Here is a 13,751-nt window from a genome sequence, read left to right as displayed (position 1 = left end):
CAAACTCTGTACGCTGTTTCAGCTTTTATACCATTTCCATTTATAGATTTACAGAATATAAACAATTTCCGCCCTGTCACCTGATGCTCAAATAAATAATCTGCCCTCTGACTCCCCCCGCTGAGAACACCACTTCCTTTCAGCCTTTGGCACACATTTTACAAAACAGTCCCACATGCATCTCTGCCTCCATGGTTAGATTTTATAAAACTGTAATAGAACCCAATCCCACCCCCATTCAGAACACCCAAACACCAACGCTGATCCTCCAGAAAATGAGGGAACCAGCTGCATAGCCTGCTGGGAGTCCATTGATCATTGATCTGTGAGTGACTCAACAGACAGGCTGCTGATCCATCTGTGACGTCTTCAAAAAGTCCAGCTGGACGCAGGTCAGGCTCAGGCCTGATCTCAGGCAGGAACACACACATACATACACACACAGACTCACACTCAGTCATAGCGAAACATCCAGCAGCTTTTTGTGCAGGTACTGCTTCACCTCCTCGATGCCGTTTAGTTTCTCCAGCTCGTGGTACGGCAGCTGGGGAAGGGAGACAAAAGAGGAAACAGGTTGTGTAACTCAACACTAGAGGCAGCACGGAGCTGTCCATATGGTTCTGGACTCCAGGAACTCACTTGCAGGATGATGTATCCCAGCAGCCTCAGATGCCGGTCTCTCATGGCGCGTGATCCAACTAGAACCTCAGAGTTGTGACAGTAGTGCCACTTGTCGTTTACAGACATGATAACCCTGCAGAGATTGGTATGCTGTGACCCGTTTTGCATTGACAATGACAAAACTTACTGTAATGACGACTCACCTCCGAATCTGCCTCTGTTCTGGTGGGGCGCTGCCTGGTACTGGTCGGTCATGTTGGCATGTGGGCCCCCTGTCGGTTCCAGGCCCTTCAGGGTAGCTCACTTCCTCGTAGAACTGAGGCAGCTCGCAGTCCGTTCCCTGGACCTCCAAAGCTCCCGCAGCACCCTCCTCCTCCAGGATCTTCCCGATGGAAAACTGGAACAGAGAGTCTGGTGCTGTGGTCCCAGTGGGCCCCTGGGTCGAGGGTGGAGCCAGGGCGTCAGATGGAGGGCTGCTGAGTGTGGAGCTGTCCTGGCTTTCCACAGAGTGCTCTTTGGCCAGACCAGAGTAGTATTCTGCTCCAGGAACATAGTATGGCCCATAGTCTAAAGGCCCACCATTAGTGCCAGGCTGAGCAGGTCCTGAGGCCGCCGCTGCAGCGCCACACACGTGGTGGGGGTGAAATCTTCCAGTCTCTATGCCTCCACCTAGTCCTTCAGGCGTCTGAGGTGGGTGCTGAGCCCCGTCCTCCAGTGCAAATGGAGAAAACTTTTGAAACTCTGACGTTACTGCAGAAACCGCTTCATCAGCTGTTTTGGTTGTTACGGCAACACATGAAGGAGGAGCAATGCTCACAGGAAAAGAAGCTCCAGAGCTGGTGGGCAGGACTCTCCCGGAGCTGTCCAACCAGAGCACAAAGTCTGGAGAACAACAGAAGTTAATAAATCTCTATGCTGTGCTTCAGCAATCTGCAGTCATGAGCAGTAAATAATCTGCAACTCAAACACTGGAGACTTATTTTTTATTCTGTTGATTATTGTATATTTTTTAAGAGCTATGTAAGAAATAAATTTCCCCATCATGGGAGCAGTAAGTTTTATTCTATAAATAATCGTTCTGATGTTAAACATGTAATGTCTGTATTACACAAAATGTTACAGTGTAGTACCTTGAGGTGTACTATTGTGTTGCATATTTTGTTTTCACTTATTTGTAAAACCCTGGGTAATGACTTTTAGGTTTTATAGTAGTTTGTTGGTTATGCAGGCTCTGTGTACTCTGCTTGTAGTCTACTCTCTGCCTGTTGAGTGTACTCTCTGCCTATTGTTTAAGCTGACTGTAGTGTACTCTGACAGTAGTATGTACTTTGAATGTAGTGTACTCTGACTGTAATACCTGTGTAGTATCCAGGCGGGAGGACCTCGTCTTGTTTGTAGCTCTGTTCTCCCAGCAGCTGTCGCATAGCTTCAGCTACCAGACCTTTATAACTGACAGAAATAGACGGATCAGAACCAGCCTTACTTTCATGTTTTTTCCTCTCATCCGTGGTTACTTGTAATTTTTAAGAAATATAAGTTATCAAATGCAAGACAGCCCCTCTAAACCTGTGCGGAGGGGTTACCTGTACTTGCGGTTGACCTCGTCCGCCGTCAGGGCGTGGTCAAACATCAGCACCTTGTGGGCGTCCTGCAGTCGAGGTCCGGTGTAGTCTCTGTACTCCAGCTCCACAGCGGCATCCAGCAGAGACAGGTATCTCCTGACAATCAGAGCGTACGGGCTGTCTGCAGAGAGCAGGCAGACACCTCAGTCATACTGGAGTCATACCGGCGCTCCTGAGGTTCATTTACACTCACTGGTGACGTTGCTGATGAAGGCAGAGGAAAAGACTCTGTGCAGCACCAGACCTGGAAAATGTCCCAGCTGAAACAAAGACATCAGAATATTGACCGTGGCGAGCGGCGAGCTTAAAGCCTTCAGCTCCAGAACTTCTTCAAGGCGAGAAAAGAACTGCTGCTCATTGGATGGGCGGTAATTCATCCGGCTGAAGGGAAACACCAATTTCTGGATTACCTAAAGAGGCAGACATGACACAATTCGGATAAGAGTTCAGATGTTTAAACATAAACAGATGCTGAGTGCTCCTCACTTTGCTATCCAGGTATTCTGCTTTCTTCACCAGGAAGTCTGCGATGGTGTCAAGCAAACGTGTCTCTCTCAGTCGGTGGCGGGCAACATATTTGGCGATGAGAGCCATCGTGTACGGAGTGATGCTGTCCACCTTTTTAGATAGCTCCTCTGTGAGAGAGAGGCACAGGAGATGAAAACTCAACAAAAAGATTCTTTGACTTTAACAGTAAATCAAAGCTCACCTGCCAGGCTGACGATGAACCTCTCTTGTCTGTTCTGGTAAAACAAATGTGAGCTGAAGATCAGTTCCAGACTCTTGTTGCTCGCCTCTCGAGCACACGCTGCAAGCATCTCGTCCAGCAGCGCCATTTCTTGGTCCCGGACTGCGCTGACACTGGCCAGGGTATGCTTGACCAGCCGCAGAATCTTCCTGAGGACAAAGCTCTGACATGAGGGATCATCTGACACACCTGACTGACCACATCAGTCTCATTCTGAGCGTATCCAGGTCAGACAGCTGGTTTTCTGATCATGTTCATTTCAGGATTGTTGGCTGGATGAACGGCTGTTTCTTTAAGGTTTATTTGAAGAGAGTTTTTCAGCTTTGTGTTCCTCAATTTAAACAAAATCTAAATCCTTGAGGTGTAAACATGCACACCCCCTGGTCACTTTATAAGGTACACCTGTCAAACTACTCATTAAGGCAAATGTCTAATCAGCCACGGTGTATTTCTATTGTGAAGATGACACCAAGTGATTACTTCCCTAACATAACTAGGATAGCACAAGGGTTAAGAGCGTTGACTCATACCAGCTTCAAACAGGAAGTGAGAGCATTTTGCTTTGGTTCTCACCTGTTAGCCAGCAGCTGATCGGGGTTTGGAGGTGTGTTAGCGCTGCTGTTAGTTCCACTGGCTGCAGCGCCCCCTGCAGTGGGCTCTGATGACTGTAGTGAGCACCACTTGAGTCTGTAGTAGGACAGCAGCAGAAAGAGCGTCTGTGGGTGGCGCTCTCGCTCCAGGTTCTTCTCTAGGCCAGCCAGGCAGGCTTCAGTCAGAGGATGCTGGCTGCCCGGGTGGAGCTTCATGCTGGAGCTGAACACCATGGACATGTCCTTCTGGTTGAACTGGTTCAGGCGGGACTGTGACTCTGCCTCCAGCGCCTGAACCACCTGCGAGCTGCTGGGTAGACCTTAAAGGAAGGAAAGAGTTGTGAGGTTATGTAAGGTGGAGCCAGAGTGCTCGTCAGTGGCGTGCAGTGACTTACCGAGTGCGGCCACAGCATAAAGACAGTTGACCACGCTGAAGTTGTCAAACTTGGCGCAGTCATTGACGATGGCGTCGCACAGAGTCTGGAAGTCCTGATGCTCAAGGATCTGCCGTCCTTCCATCTCTGCAGCTCCGCCACCAGAGACCTCGCCATCATTTCTGTCCCCAGGGCTGTGTGATGGGGGCGTGGCTTGCAGCAGCTGTCCGATCTTCTGCAGCGCCACGGGGTAGTGGTTGTGGGAGATCTTGGCCGGGTTCTGGGTGACCCAGCGCAGAACCTCATCAGGTCGGCGTGAACGCTCAATCAGGCGCTTCATGGTGAAGAACGTGTCATAGCTCATCTTCTCATGGATGAAGTTCCACGTCTTCTTCTTGCTGCCGCTGACGGCCCCCCCGGCAGGAACGCCTCCTCCGTACATGTGAAGGGGGGCGTGGTGCTGGTAATGCGGGTGCAGAGGGGGTGGGGCCAGGGGGTGAGGCTGTGGGTGGGGCTGGTAGTGATGGTGGAAATGCGCTCCGCGGTGGGTATCGGGGCGGCTCTGATACACCGGGTAGGTGGGGGGAGGTGCTGCTGGGTGTGGATGGTGAGAAAGGTGGGGGTGAGGGGGCGCCTCCAGCACTGCCAGCCCCGCCCTGCGCCCCGGTTTAACCCCACCTGCTCCTCTGCCCGCCACCCCCCCTCCCCCGGCAGTGCTGTAGAGGCGGGTGGCGTACATGGCGGCGGCTTGAGCAGCAGGACGGGGGAGACGAGGAGGGAGGCGGCGAGCTTGGCTCAGGAGGCCCCACCCAGTGGACAAGAACAGCATAGCCCGACAGCCAGACCACCAGGAGGCAACAGCATAGCTCTCCTGTAGGGGGAGAGGGACAGGTCAACAATCAGTTTAACCGTATAACTGCCTGCTCAACCAAACGGTGGGAAACATTCAGAAAACATGTTTTTAAAAATATTGATTGTGTGTATTACTCCCCAAGGTACGGAGCCCCTAAAGGGATAATGAAGGAAAAAAACATATTTTTCCAAAAATTTAAATAATAATAATAATAAAAGAATTCTGGTTAGTAACAGATGTGCATCAGATAGTAACTGGTGCACATTAAATAGTAACCAGAATTCTTTTTTGTTAATTCAATTTTTAGAAAAAAAACAGTTATCTGATGCGCACCCATTACCAGATTATTTTATTTTTTTTGCTACTTTAATTTTTAGAAAAAAGTAGTTCTCGTTAATAATCAATTTTTTTTCATTTGATTTTTTTTTTAATGGAGCCCCTAAGTATTTTTCTTTTTTAAAATATTTTTTTACTTAAATTATTTTTTTTAACTTTGATGTCCCTTAGGGGCTCCGTACCAAGGCAATAAGCAACAAGTAGTTTGGGTAGTTAAAGGGTTAAACAAGTCACTAAACATCATCTTCTTTCAGAAAAAAAAATACAATTTAATTATTTATTAGCCTTTATTTAACCAGAAAGTCCCATTGAGATTAAGCAATCTCTTTCACAAGGGAGTCCAAGCCAAGAGGTGATAAAAACACATTAATTACAGTTAAAAAATAAATACATTTCATTTAAAAACTGTTACAAAAATAATTTTAAAAAAAAGTGTGGTTTCTGACATTTTTCTTCCAACATAAAGGTTTTAGAATGAATTGGGTTCTTAAAGAGTCAACCAAGAAACTTAAAAGGAATGCATTTTTTGTTTAGCCAGAGATAAGGTTTGTTCACAGAACCTGTGCAGGTAACCATTTCACAAATATGTGGGATGGCTGAGAGATCATCGGTAGCTGTGAAAAGTACTCGTTCCTATGTCACTAAAGTTTTTCATGATGTTTTTTTTTCAACAAACACATAATGTATCTGTATCCAAAGAGTTGCATTCACAGGTGAAGTGTGTCAAAACACTCCACCACAATTTTGCTTTTAGAAGAACAGCTGTGCATTATTGTGAATTATTATGCTGTTTCCTCATTTCTGATGCACATCTAACTAAAAACTGATTTTCCCTTCATTTTACAACAGTAATAGTCCAGAAGGATCAAACCCAGATTTCTGCAGTCACTCACACAGCAGCAGGTAAATGGCAGAGGTCGCTCCTCTGTTTGATTCATCATGAATATTTATAGTATTGCAGCTTATTTTTATCTTGAAGTGGGTCATATTTGTGGAAAAAAGCTCTCAGTCTGTGGCTATAAAAAGCAAACTTGCGTTTTTTCTGTACTGAAATTGGTCTTAAATGTAAAAACGTGTAGTGTAGCTTCACTCTCTGAGTAAGTTATGGTTAAAATGCTGACTTTGGTTCATCAATGATCGTCTGTTTATTCAGCGTACAGGTTTAAAGGGGGCAGCAGTTTCATTGAAGACACAGACCCCCCTCTCCCACCTTTACTGGGGGGACACCGAGGGAATTCAGGTCAGCAGAGAAATATCATGTAGTGTGGCATAGAAAGGTTTATTTCACTATAATGTAAAAACAACCAAGGGCATCACAGCGGACAACACACATGTGATGACAGCAAAAATGATCAATCCATCATTAGTCCAACACTTTGAATTTTGCAACCATGTGACCAAACAGTGTGGTAGAATGTTCTAATAATGTTCCCTTTGAACAAGATTGACTATGAATCAAATCGGCAATCACTAATGATGATATGAATCCAATCGTTGTTAAAATTAATTATTACACCACTAATAAAGGTCATGAATCTAAAGAGATCTACCAGGTTGGTACTTGTGAAGATTAACAGCCAAGAACATGCCTGACCTCATTCCATAATGTGTGTGGCAGTTCAAACAGATCAGCTGATAAATAAGCATTGTTCAAATAAATAAATGTTTAAATGTGACAGCATATAAGCTGCATGAATGGAGCTACAGTGAGGGAGTCAACAGGAATACGTGATTGTGTCACCTCCTCTCTCCTGACGTCACTCAGGTTCCTGGTCAGCGGGTGTTAATGGACACCCAAACCCGTCCTCTAAACTCACCACAAGTGAATTCCCTGCGGATTCATACTATATCACACAGATCGATCACCTGTCAGTGCTGTCCTCCACCTGTCAGGTCACCTCAGGGCCAAGCTGAAAGTGAGCATGCTGCGGTGATCTGCGGAGCTGCGTCACACACACACTGCTCACGTCCTCCAAACAACACAACGTCTAAACAACAACGACGTGCGGCTCCGTGGCACCGCGGCGTGACCGCTAACAACTGACTGACAGGAAAGGGACGCTACAAGCTAGGCTAATTTAGCATGTAGCGACTGTCCTGTCCCTGCAGTGAGCGGACCAGCGACTGTTCCGGGTCAGAACCAAGTTGACCAGGACTCTCACCTCATAGCTCAATGACGTCAGCAGCGCCGCTCCGTTAAAAAGGTGAAGCCGCTGACAGCGCACGTTCTGTCGGGAATGAATCGGCGCTCAGCCGCTAAGCCCACCAGCTTGCCATTCTGATGTACCCAGCATGCACCTGGAGGATGCAATAGTGACACATAGCGGCAAGGAGGGCAACAAATGCAAACAGACCAAAGTCATGAAACCTTGATATTTAACATGTTCTTTATATTTTTTTCTTTGAGCACACACCTGTAACAACTGCCAAAGACCAACAGAGTATAACAACTGACTGTATATAAGAATATTTTATTAGACTGTCTCTGAGTATAACTAAATACTATTAAATCATTAGTTTATATGTGTGATGATCACCCTGTAATCTAATAAAAAATACATTTTGTGAATCGAGAGAAGCTCCTCATGTTTATTCACACCAATATTTTTGTTTGGTTCAATATTACAGTAAAATAATATTTTACTCAAATTTACTGAATTTCTTTTGTTATTCAAAAGGAGTTTGACGTTCTGCGGCTTGGTTTCGTCATGGCAGTTTCCATCTTTACCAGTTGGTGGCGGTAAATCGCATAATCTGTTGTTTTTCATCTCAACACAGATACAGACGAAGAAGAATTCCAAACAGAAACATGGCGGAGTTGTGGCGTTACGGAACACTTTGGGTGAACTTGGACTGGGTTTAGTTTTCATAACCTTATTTTCTTTAACTCCGTGCCGACCGGAACTATGGCTCACCGATACCTGAGGCTGTCGGCGGGCTGCCGGAGCCTGTTCCGCCTGCTGCCGCCCCCCGGAGCTCCGACAAGGCTGGTAGGTGGAGGAACAGCTAACATGCTAACCTTGACAGCGGCCAAACCCCGATGCTGCATCGATTGTTGGTTTGGCTGATGAACATCCTCTGGAATAAATCATCTGCCTTCTCTGTGGCTTGTTTATATTCACGGAGACGTGACATTACATTTCTAGAATGCGAAATGAAATGACATCGGAGGTGATGAGCTACTCACCTCATCTCTGACAGACTGACCTCAGGAAAACAAACTAGCAGACTGTTATCCCCCCGTCAGCTTGTTCTCGTTTGTCTTTCTCAGGTGATGCTGTCGACAGCTCCGGGGCAGGTGGAAGGGGGGCGGAGACTACTTAATGACCTACTGGGAGCTTATTGGAGGCTGAGCTCCAAACCCCCGAAAGGTAAGAGACATGAAAGGTGTTACTAGGCCGGCCAGACCGGGGACAGATGTCACTAGGAGCGAGTCTGTGGCCGGTACACTCATTTAACAGTGGATGTAATGTTCTGTTCTGTACAAGAGAACAACAGTTCTGTAACAACTGCAACTTTACCTCCAGCTGGCCTCATTTCATATTTAGCTCTCATTTTTCAGACTGATCTATATCTACAACTCTGAGGACATGTGTGTGTGTGTGTGTTAACTGTTTGTTTTCTGTGCAGGCTTTGAAAAATATTTTCCTGACAGTCAGAAAAGTGCGAAGAACTCCGAAGCTGAAGCTGCGAGTAAAGGTAAGCATCATGTCAGAACACAGATGGAGCTGAGAAGCCATTAAAGTGAGAATGGATTTTCCCTGACATCTTGACTGTACATTAAATACTTTAAAGGTTATACTCGTAAACAAAAAAATAAAATAAAATAAAAAAATCAGTGGATATATTATCTGCAGAATTTTTCTTGTGGATGAGTTCTTGTCTGAAAATATGTTTTTCATTGTGACATAAGTGATTGACAGGGCTGAAGAATGCCAGTAACAACATGATAAATTACACAATGTTGTAAAGCTCCACCCCAGTCATCTTTTGAGCCCATAAAAAATGCGTTCGCAATGGTCTTTTAATTGTTATTACGCCATTTGTAGCAAAAAAAAAAAAAACACCTGTGTTGTTTTCTATGATATACTTTCTTCAGAGCAGCAGCAGTAGTTCATTAGAAATTTGCCTCTGAGTTGTGATTGGGATTTTCATCTATCTCTTAGCATGCTCTCTTCGCTAGCTTACAGCTTCTCACACCCCCAACCCTAACATTACCACTGCAACAAAAATGGTGAACAATATTGGAGCTAACCAGCTGCACAGTTTTGAGCCAGACTCCAGCTTGGACGAGGAGAGCAAAGATGTAGAGGGATTTGGTTGTCTACAAGTGGATGTATCAGAATAGGGTGGAGCGGGCCGGGGAGCTTGTGGCTTGCCGATTGTAATAATGGATTAGATTTTTCTGCGCTTTTCCAGACGCTCAGCGTTGTTATAATGTCCTACTGTGTCCTCTACATCACTACTACATGATTTGTCCATCCACATTTTTTTTCATCAGCTCCTGATTCACCACAATTTGAATAGAGAAATACTCAGAAATGCAATGTTGTGCTTTTTTCCCTTCATATTTGTCCTCTATCATCATAAAAATCCCACAAGGACATTTTAAAAACACACAAAAAGTATAATTTTCTTCAGAGTCGCTCTTTAAGTCTGCTACAATTCTTAGGATGACTTTAACTGACCTCTTTGTGTTTCCCTACAACAAAGTGCTGCTCTGTATAGGAAGTACCGTATTTTCCGGACTATAAGTCGCGTTTTTTTTCATAGATTGAATGTCCCTGCAACTTATACTCCGGTGCGACTTATATACGAATTTTTAACGAGATGAGATATGGACCCAAAGTCTAGAGTGCCCTCTTATGGTGATCTATGCAATTACTTTATTTACTTTAGTTATTCAGACGTGACACAGAGGACGAAGAATTTAACGGATTTAGTGATATGGAGTGAGATTGCGTGCAATTAATTACAGTAAAGATACAAAGTTGATGAGTTCTTGAGGCTATAGTTAAATAAAACTGTTATGTTATATAAATGCTACACCTTTTTGTTTTTTTTCATGATGCTAATATGTGTTGACACATATTCAGCCTGTTTTCTATTCACTTATGAATGTTATAACTTACCTTCCAGGATGATGTAATATCGTTTTTTTCAACCAGTTTGTAAAATAAATTACTTGAAAAAAATGCGACTTATACTCCGGTGCGACTTATGTATGGTTTTTTCTTCTTCATTATGCATTTTTTGGCCTCTGCGACTTATACTCCGGTGCGACTTATAGTCCGAAAAATACGGTATGTTCATGTGTTACTACATGTTGAATCAACAGCTTTGCAGTGAACATTTGATTTTTAAAACAACACCATAAAAAGGCCCAGACGGGGGGATCAGTTTAACTAAAGTCAGCATTTGTAGCCTATCCTGGATGTCTTAATTTTACTTTTGTGCCGTTTCCCTCTGCACTGACTTTTTCTGTTTAATTGCAAGCACAGAGCCTATAGCTTTAGGGCACAGCTTGTGGTTCTGATCCAGTGGAGAGTCATGTGTGTTTTTGTTGTACTTTTAGAGTCCAAATCTGCCAGTGCCCCAAAATCATCTGGAAAGATGGGAGGGGGCGGGGCATCAGGAGGGGGTGGGTCTTCAGGAGGAGGAGGAGGAGGAGGGGGTAAACGAGGAGGTCGTAAAGAGGACTCACACTGGTACAGTCGCCTGCAGAAGGTCAGTCAGTCAGCTGATGGGTTCTGCTTGGATTGGTGCAGGTTTGTGGTGGTTCTGTTTCATATTCTGTTTGATTTAGGGGGACATTCCCTTGGATGACAGGGAGTTTCGGATGTTCTTACTGAGTGGCGTGGCGTTCTGGGTAACCGTAACCTACTACTTTTTCCTGAGGGATGGTGCACGGGAGGTGACCTGGAAGGACTTTGTCAACAACTACCTGTCCAAGGGGGTGGTGAGGAGCACACTAACGGGTGGCACAATGACGTCTGGTTGCAGCTGTGATCAGCTCTGCATGTTTTTTTCATCAGGTCGACCGATTAGAAGTTGTCAACAAACGCTACGTCAAAGTAGTTTTCGCCCCCGGGAAGACGCCGGTGGATGGGGTGCGTTCCCCCCTTCAGTGAGCATGTTCTCTAGAACTTAGCTGTTTTGTTTGTGACCCTCCCTGCTGTCTATTTTGCGTCCTGCAGCAGTACGTCTGGTTCAACATAGGCAGTGTCGACACATTTGAGAGGAACCTTGAGACCGCTCAGTACGAGCTCGGCATCGAGGGGGAGAACCGGCTGCCCGTGGTGTACTCCACAGAGAGCGACGGGTAACACATGCCACCACACCTCTGCCGGTTCTGGTCAAACCAGAGGTTTAGCTAATGCACTTCTGTCTTCTGCAGCACGTTCCTGTTGAACATGCTCCCCACAGTGCTGATTATCGGCTTCCTGGCCTTCATACTGCGCCGCGGCCCAGCAGGGACTGGGCGTCCCGGCCGGGGAATGGGCAGCCTTTTCAGCGTCAGTGAGACGACAGCAAAGATCCTGAAGGACGAGATCGACGTAAAGTTTAAAGATGTGGCCGGATGTGAGGAGGCTAAGCTAGAGATCATGGAGTTTGTCAACTTCCTGAAGAACCCAAAACAGTACCAGGACCTCGGAGCCAAAATCCCAAAGGTAATGAGGGGGGAGACAACGGGACTTTATGACAGGTCTTCAAGTTACAGGTCTTCCTTAATGAAGAAAATTTAGAATATTCCTCGTTTAAAAAATGTTCTGAAAATAATGTGGGATTGGTGAAATCTACAAAGAAGGATTACAGATGCTTTAAGGCTGTAAAAATCCTCACTACACACACTTTATGGACTTTCATGAACATTTTTACATTTTTCTCTTGTTTAAACACTCAAAGTTCAAATCTTCATTGAAAATTAACTCCAGTGTTATAGACTGAAAACAAGGATCTGCTCATCATCAAAGATTTATATAAATGTGGCAAACTGAATGCATGGAGGAGATAGACTGATATGCTCTTTAGCCAGTCAGAATAAAGTTTGCTGTAAAAACAAAACAAAACAAAAAAAACATGCCAAATTGCACTCAAAGGAATCTGCGAGACAAGAAAAGGTGAACCGTGAAACAGTGAGGGAACACTGTACAGATAAAAAATGGATCTACAGACCCAGGGCTTCATTTAAGTAAAAAATATATTTGGATCTTTGTGTAAAACATGGCACACACCCAAATCCAAAAATGTGAAGATGTATGAACATTTTCAGATATATACTGTATAAGCACGCTCTTACAGTGGCGTCTCATTCTAGATACCAGCCTGTAGTCAGGTGTGTGTTTATCAATCAATCAATCAATCAAACTTTATTTATATAGCACTTTTCATATAAAAATAACACAAAGTGCTTTACACTAAAACAAAAGAAACAATAAATAGATAATATAAAAGCAAGCATAAAAGTAAAAAATAAAACGGGGTCCATTTCCCCCAAACCTGCAACCCCAAGCCCCACCCCCCCTCCACCTCCCACTCCAAAGGTGATTAAAATGGACAACAGGGAATAGGCTGAGCACGTAAGTTTGTACGCTAATAGTTGGGGTCTCCCTCTCCGAATAGCGGCATAGCCAACCAACTGCAGCATCACAGCCGGAGACCTGCCTTACCACAGCTGGGTGGCGATGCAGGCCCCCATCCTGAGCCGTAGTGGTTGAACAGCAGCCGACCCAGAGGGGGCGAACCCAAATGAGGAAGCACCGGAATTAAAAAATGTGGAAATGAACATACTGATAAAAGCAATCAATAAATGAATAAACAGTAAAACATTGAAGTAAGAAATATTAAAATACATTATTAATAATCCAGTTCAAATTCATATAGCATGATAAAATAGAACAAGAATCAATGAATAATAAAAGTGGTAAAAAATTAACTAAAAGCCAAGGTAAAAAGATGAGTTTTGAGTTTTTTCTTAAAAGCATCTATGTTCTCTGCGGCTCTCGGGTCCTCTGGCAGACCGTTCCACAAACGGGGGCCATAATACTGAAAAGATGCCTCTCCATATGTTTTTGTTTTAACAGTTGGAATTACTAAAAGACTCGTGCCATTATGCATGTGTGTTCTCCTCTCCCTCCCCATTTATCTACAGAAGATCCATATCAAAGAAAAACTAATATGCAAACATTCACGAGGAGATTTGATTAGCCAATCAATAGACTGATAATAAAGACATCAGTGCTGCTTGGAAATAGAAATAGAGAAATAGAAATAGAAAATACTTTATTAATCCCTTTGGAGGTCCTCAGGGAAATTCAAGAAGGAGGAGGAACACCAGAAAAAGGAGAACCTCATTTGAATTATTTCAATTTGATAAAAACATATGATTCATAATGTTTTTGTTCACGATGGCGCCGCGGATGGCTGCCTCGGTGCTGTGCTCTCTTGTACTTGTTACTCTTTTTCCCTCTAACGCTGCTCTTCGCTCTCCCTCTGCGGTCACTTTTAGCAGATGTGTATATATATACGTGTATATATATATATATATATTCATATTTCTATTTTATCTTTTATATTATTATTATTTTTTATCTTTTATCTTTTCTA

General features: G+C 44.3%; 2 protein-coding genes across 4 annotated transcripts in view; one reads left to right on the top strand and one right to left on the bottom strand.

Annotated features, from left to right (window-relative positions):
• Nucleotides 1–9: 9 nt before the first annotated feature.
• On the bottom strand, nt 10–8,429 carry fastk (Fas-activated serine/threonine kinase). 2 transcript variants are annotated; one of them, XM_024268682.2, is made up of 11 exons: nt 8,332–8,429; nt 3,977–4,826; nt 3,565–3,901; nt 2,953–3,140; nt 2,730–2,878; nt 2,437–2,653; nt 2,205–2,364; nt 1,979–2,070; nt 825–1,503; nt 640–754; nt 10–544 (listed from the first exon to the last, which is right to left on the bottom strand). In XM_024268682.2, exons 2-11 carry the CDS (start codon nt 4,782–4,784, stop codon nt 458–460), a joined length of 2,832 nt encoding a protein of 943 aa, XP_024124450.1. In that variant the 5' UTR covers nt 4,785–4,826; nt 8,332–8,429; the 3' UTR covers nt 10–457. The 2 variants fall into 2 exon arrangements, with proteins under 2 accessions (XP_024124450.1, XP_024124449.1); XM_024268681.2 differs by lacking the exon at nt 8,332–8,429 and adding an exon at nt 7,307–7,480.
• afg3l2 (AFG3-like AAA ATPase 2) overlaps nt 7,889–13,751 on the top strand; it is an 11,971-nt gene continuing 6,108 nt past the window's right edge. The window contains exons 1-8 of one of the 2 annotated variants that reach the window (XM_036216286.1): nt 7,889–8,134; nt 8,416–8,515; nt 8,775–8,843; nt 10,720–10,871; nt 10,951–11,013; nt 11,180–11,254; nt 11,342–11,466; nt 11,542–11,815. In XM_036216286.1, the coding sequence (XP_036072179.1) occupies nt 8,051–8,134; nt 8,416–8,515; nt 8,775–8,843; nt 10,720–10,871; nt 10,951–11,013; nt 11,180–11,254; nt 11,342–11,466; nt 11,542–11,815 (942 nt within the window). In that variant the 5' untranslated portion in view covers nt 7,889–8,050. Of the gene's footprint in view, nt 8,135–8,415; nt 8,516–8,774; nt 8,844–10,719; nt 10,872–10,950; nt 11,104–11,179; nt 11,255–11,341; nt 11,467–11,541; nt 11,816–13,751 lie in introns of both variants that reach the window. The other variant, XM_024268696.2, reaches the window with a different exon arrangement.

Source organism: Oryzias melastigma, linkage group LG17 (assembly GCF_002922805.2).
Source record: "Oryzias melastigma strain HK-1 linkage group LG17, ASM292280v2, whole genome shotgun sequence".
NCBI lineage: Eukaryota > Metazoa > Chordata > Actinopteri > Beloniformes > Adrianichthyidae > Oryzias > Oryzias melastigma.
This window is presented reverse-complemented; position numbering and strand designations above follow the sequence as displayed.

Bases quoted from the DNA above. Each gene is read 5' to 3' on its own strand.
- fastk (XM_024268682.2), bottom strand. From the start codon at position 4,784: ATGCTGTTCTTGTCCACTGGGTGGGGCCTCCTGAGCCAAGCTCGCCGC. The intron at 755-824 runs GTGAGTCGTCAT...CAATCTCTGCAG, and splicing joins GAACAGAGGCAGATTCGGAG to GGTTATCATGTCTGTAAACG. The intron at 545-639 runs GTGAGTTCCTGG...TCCCTTCCCCAG, and splicing joins TGGGATACATCATCCTGCAA to CTGCCGTACCACGAGCTGGA.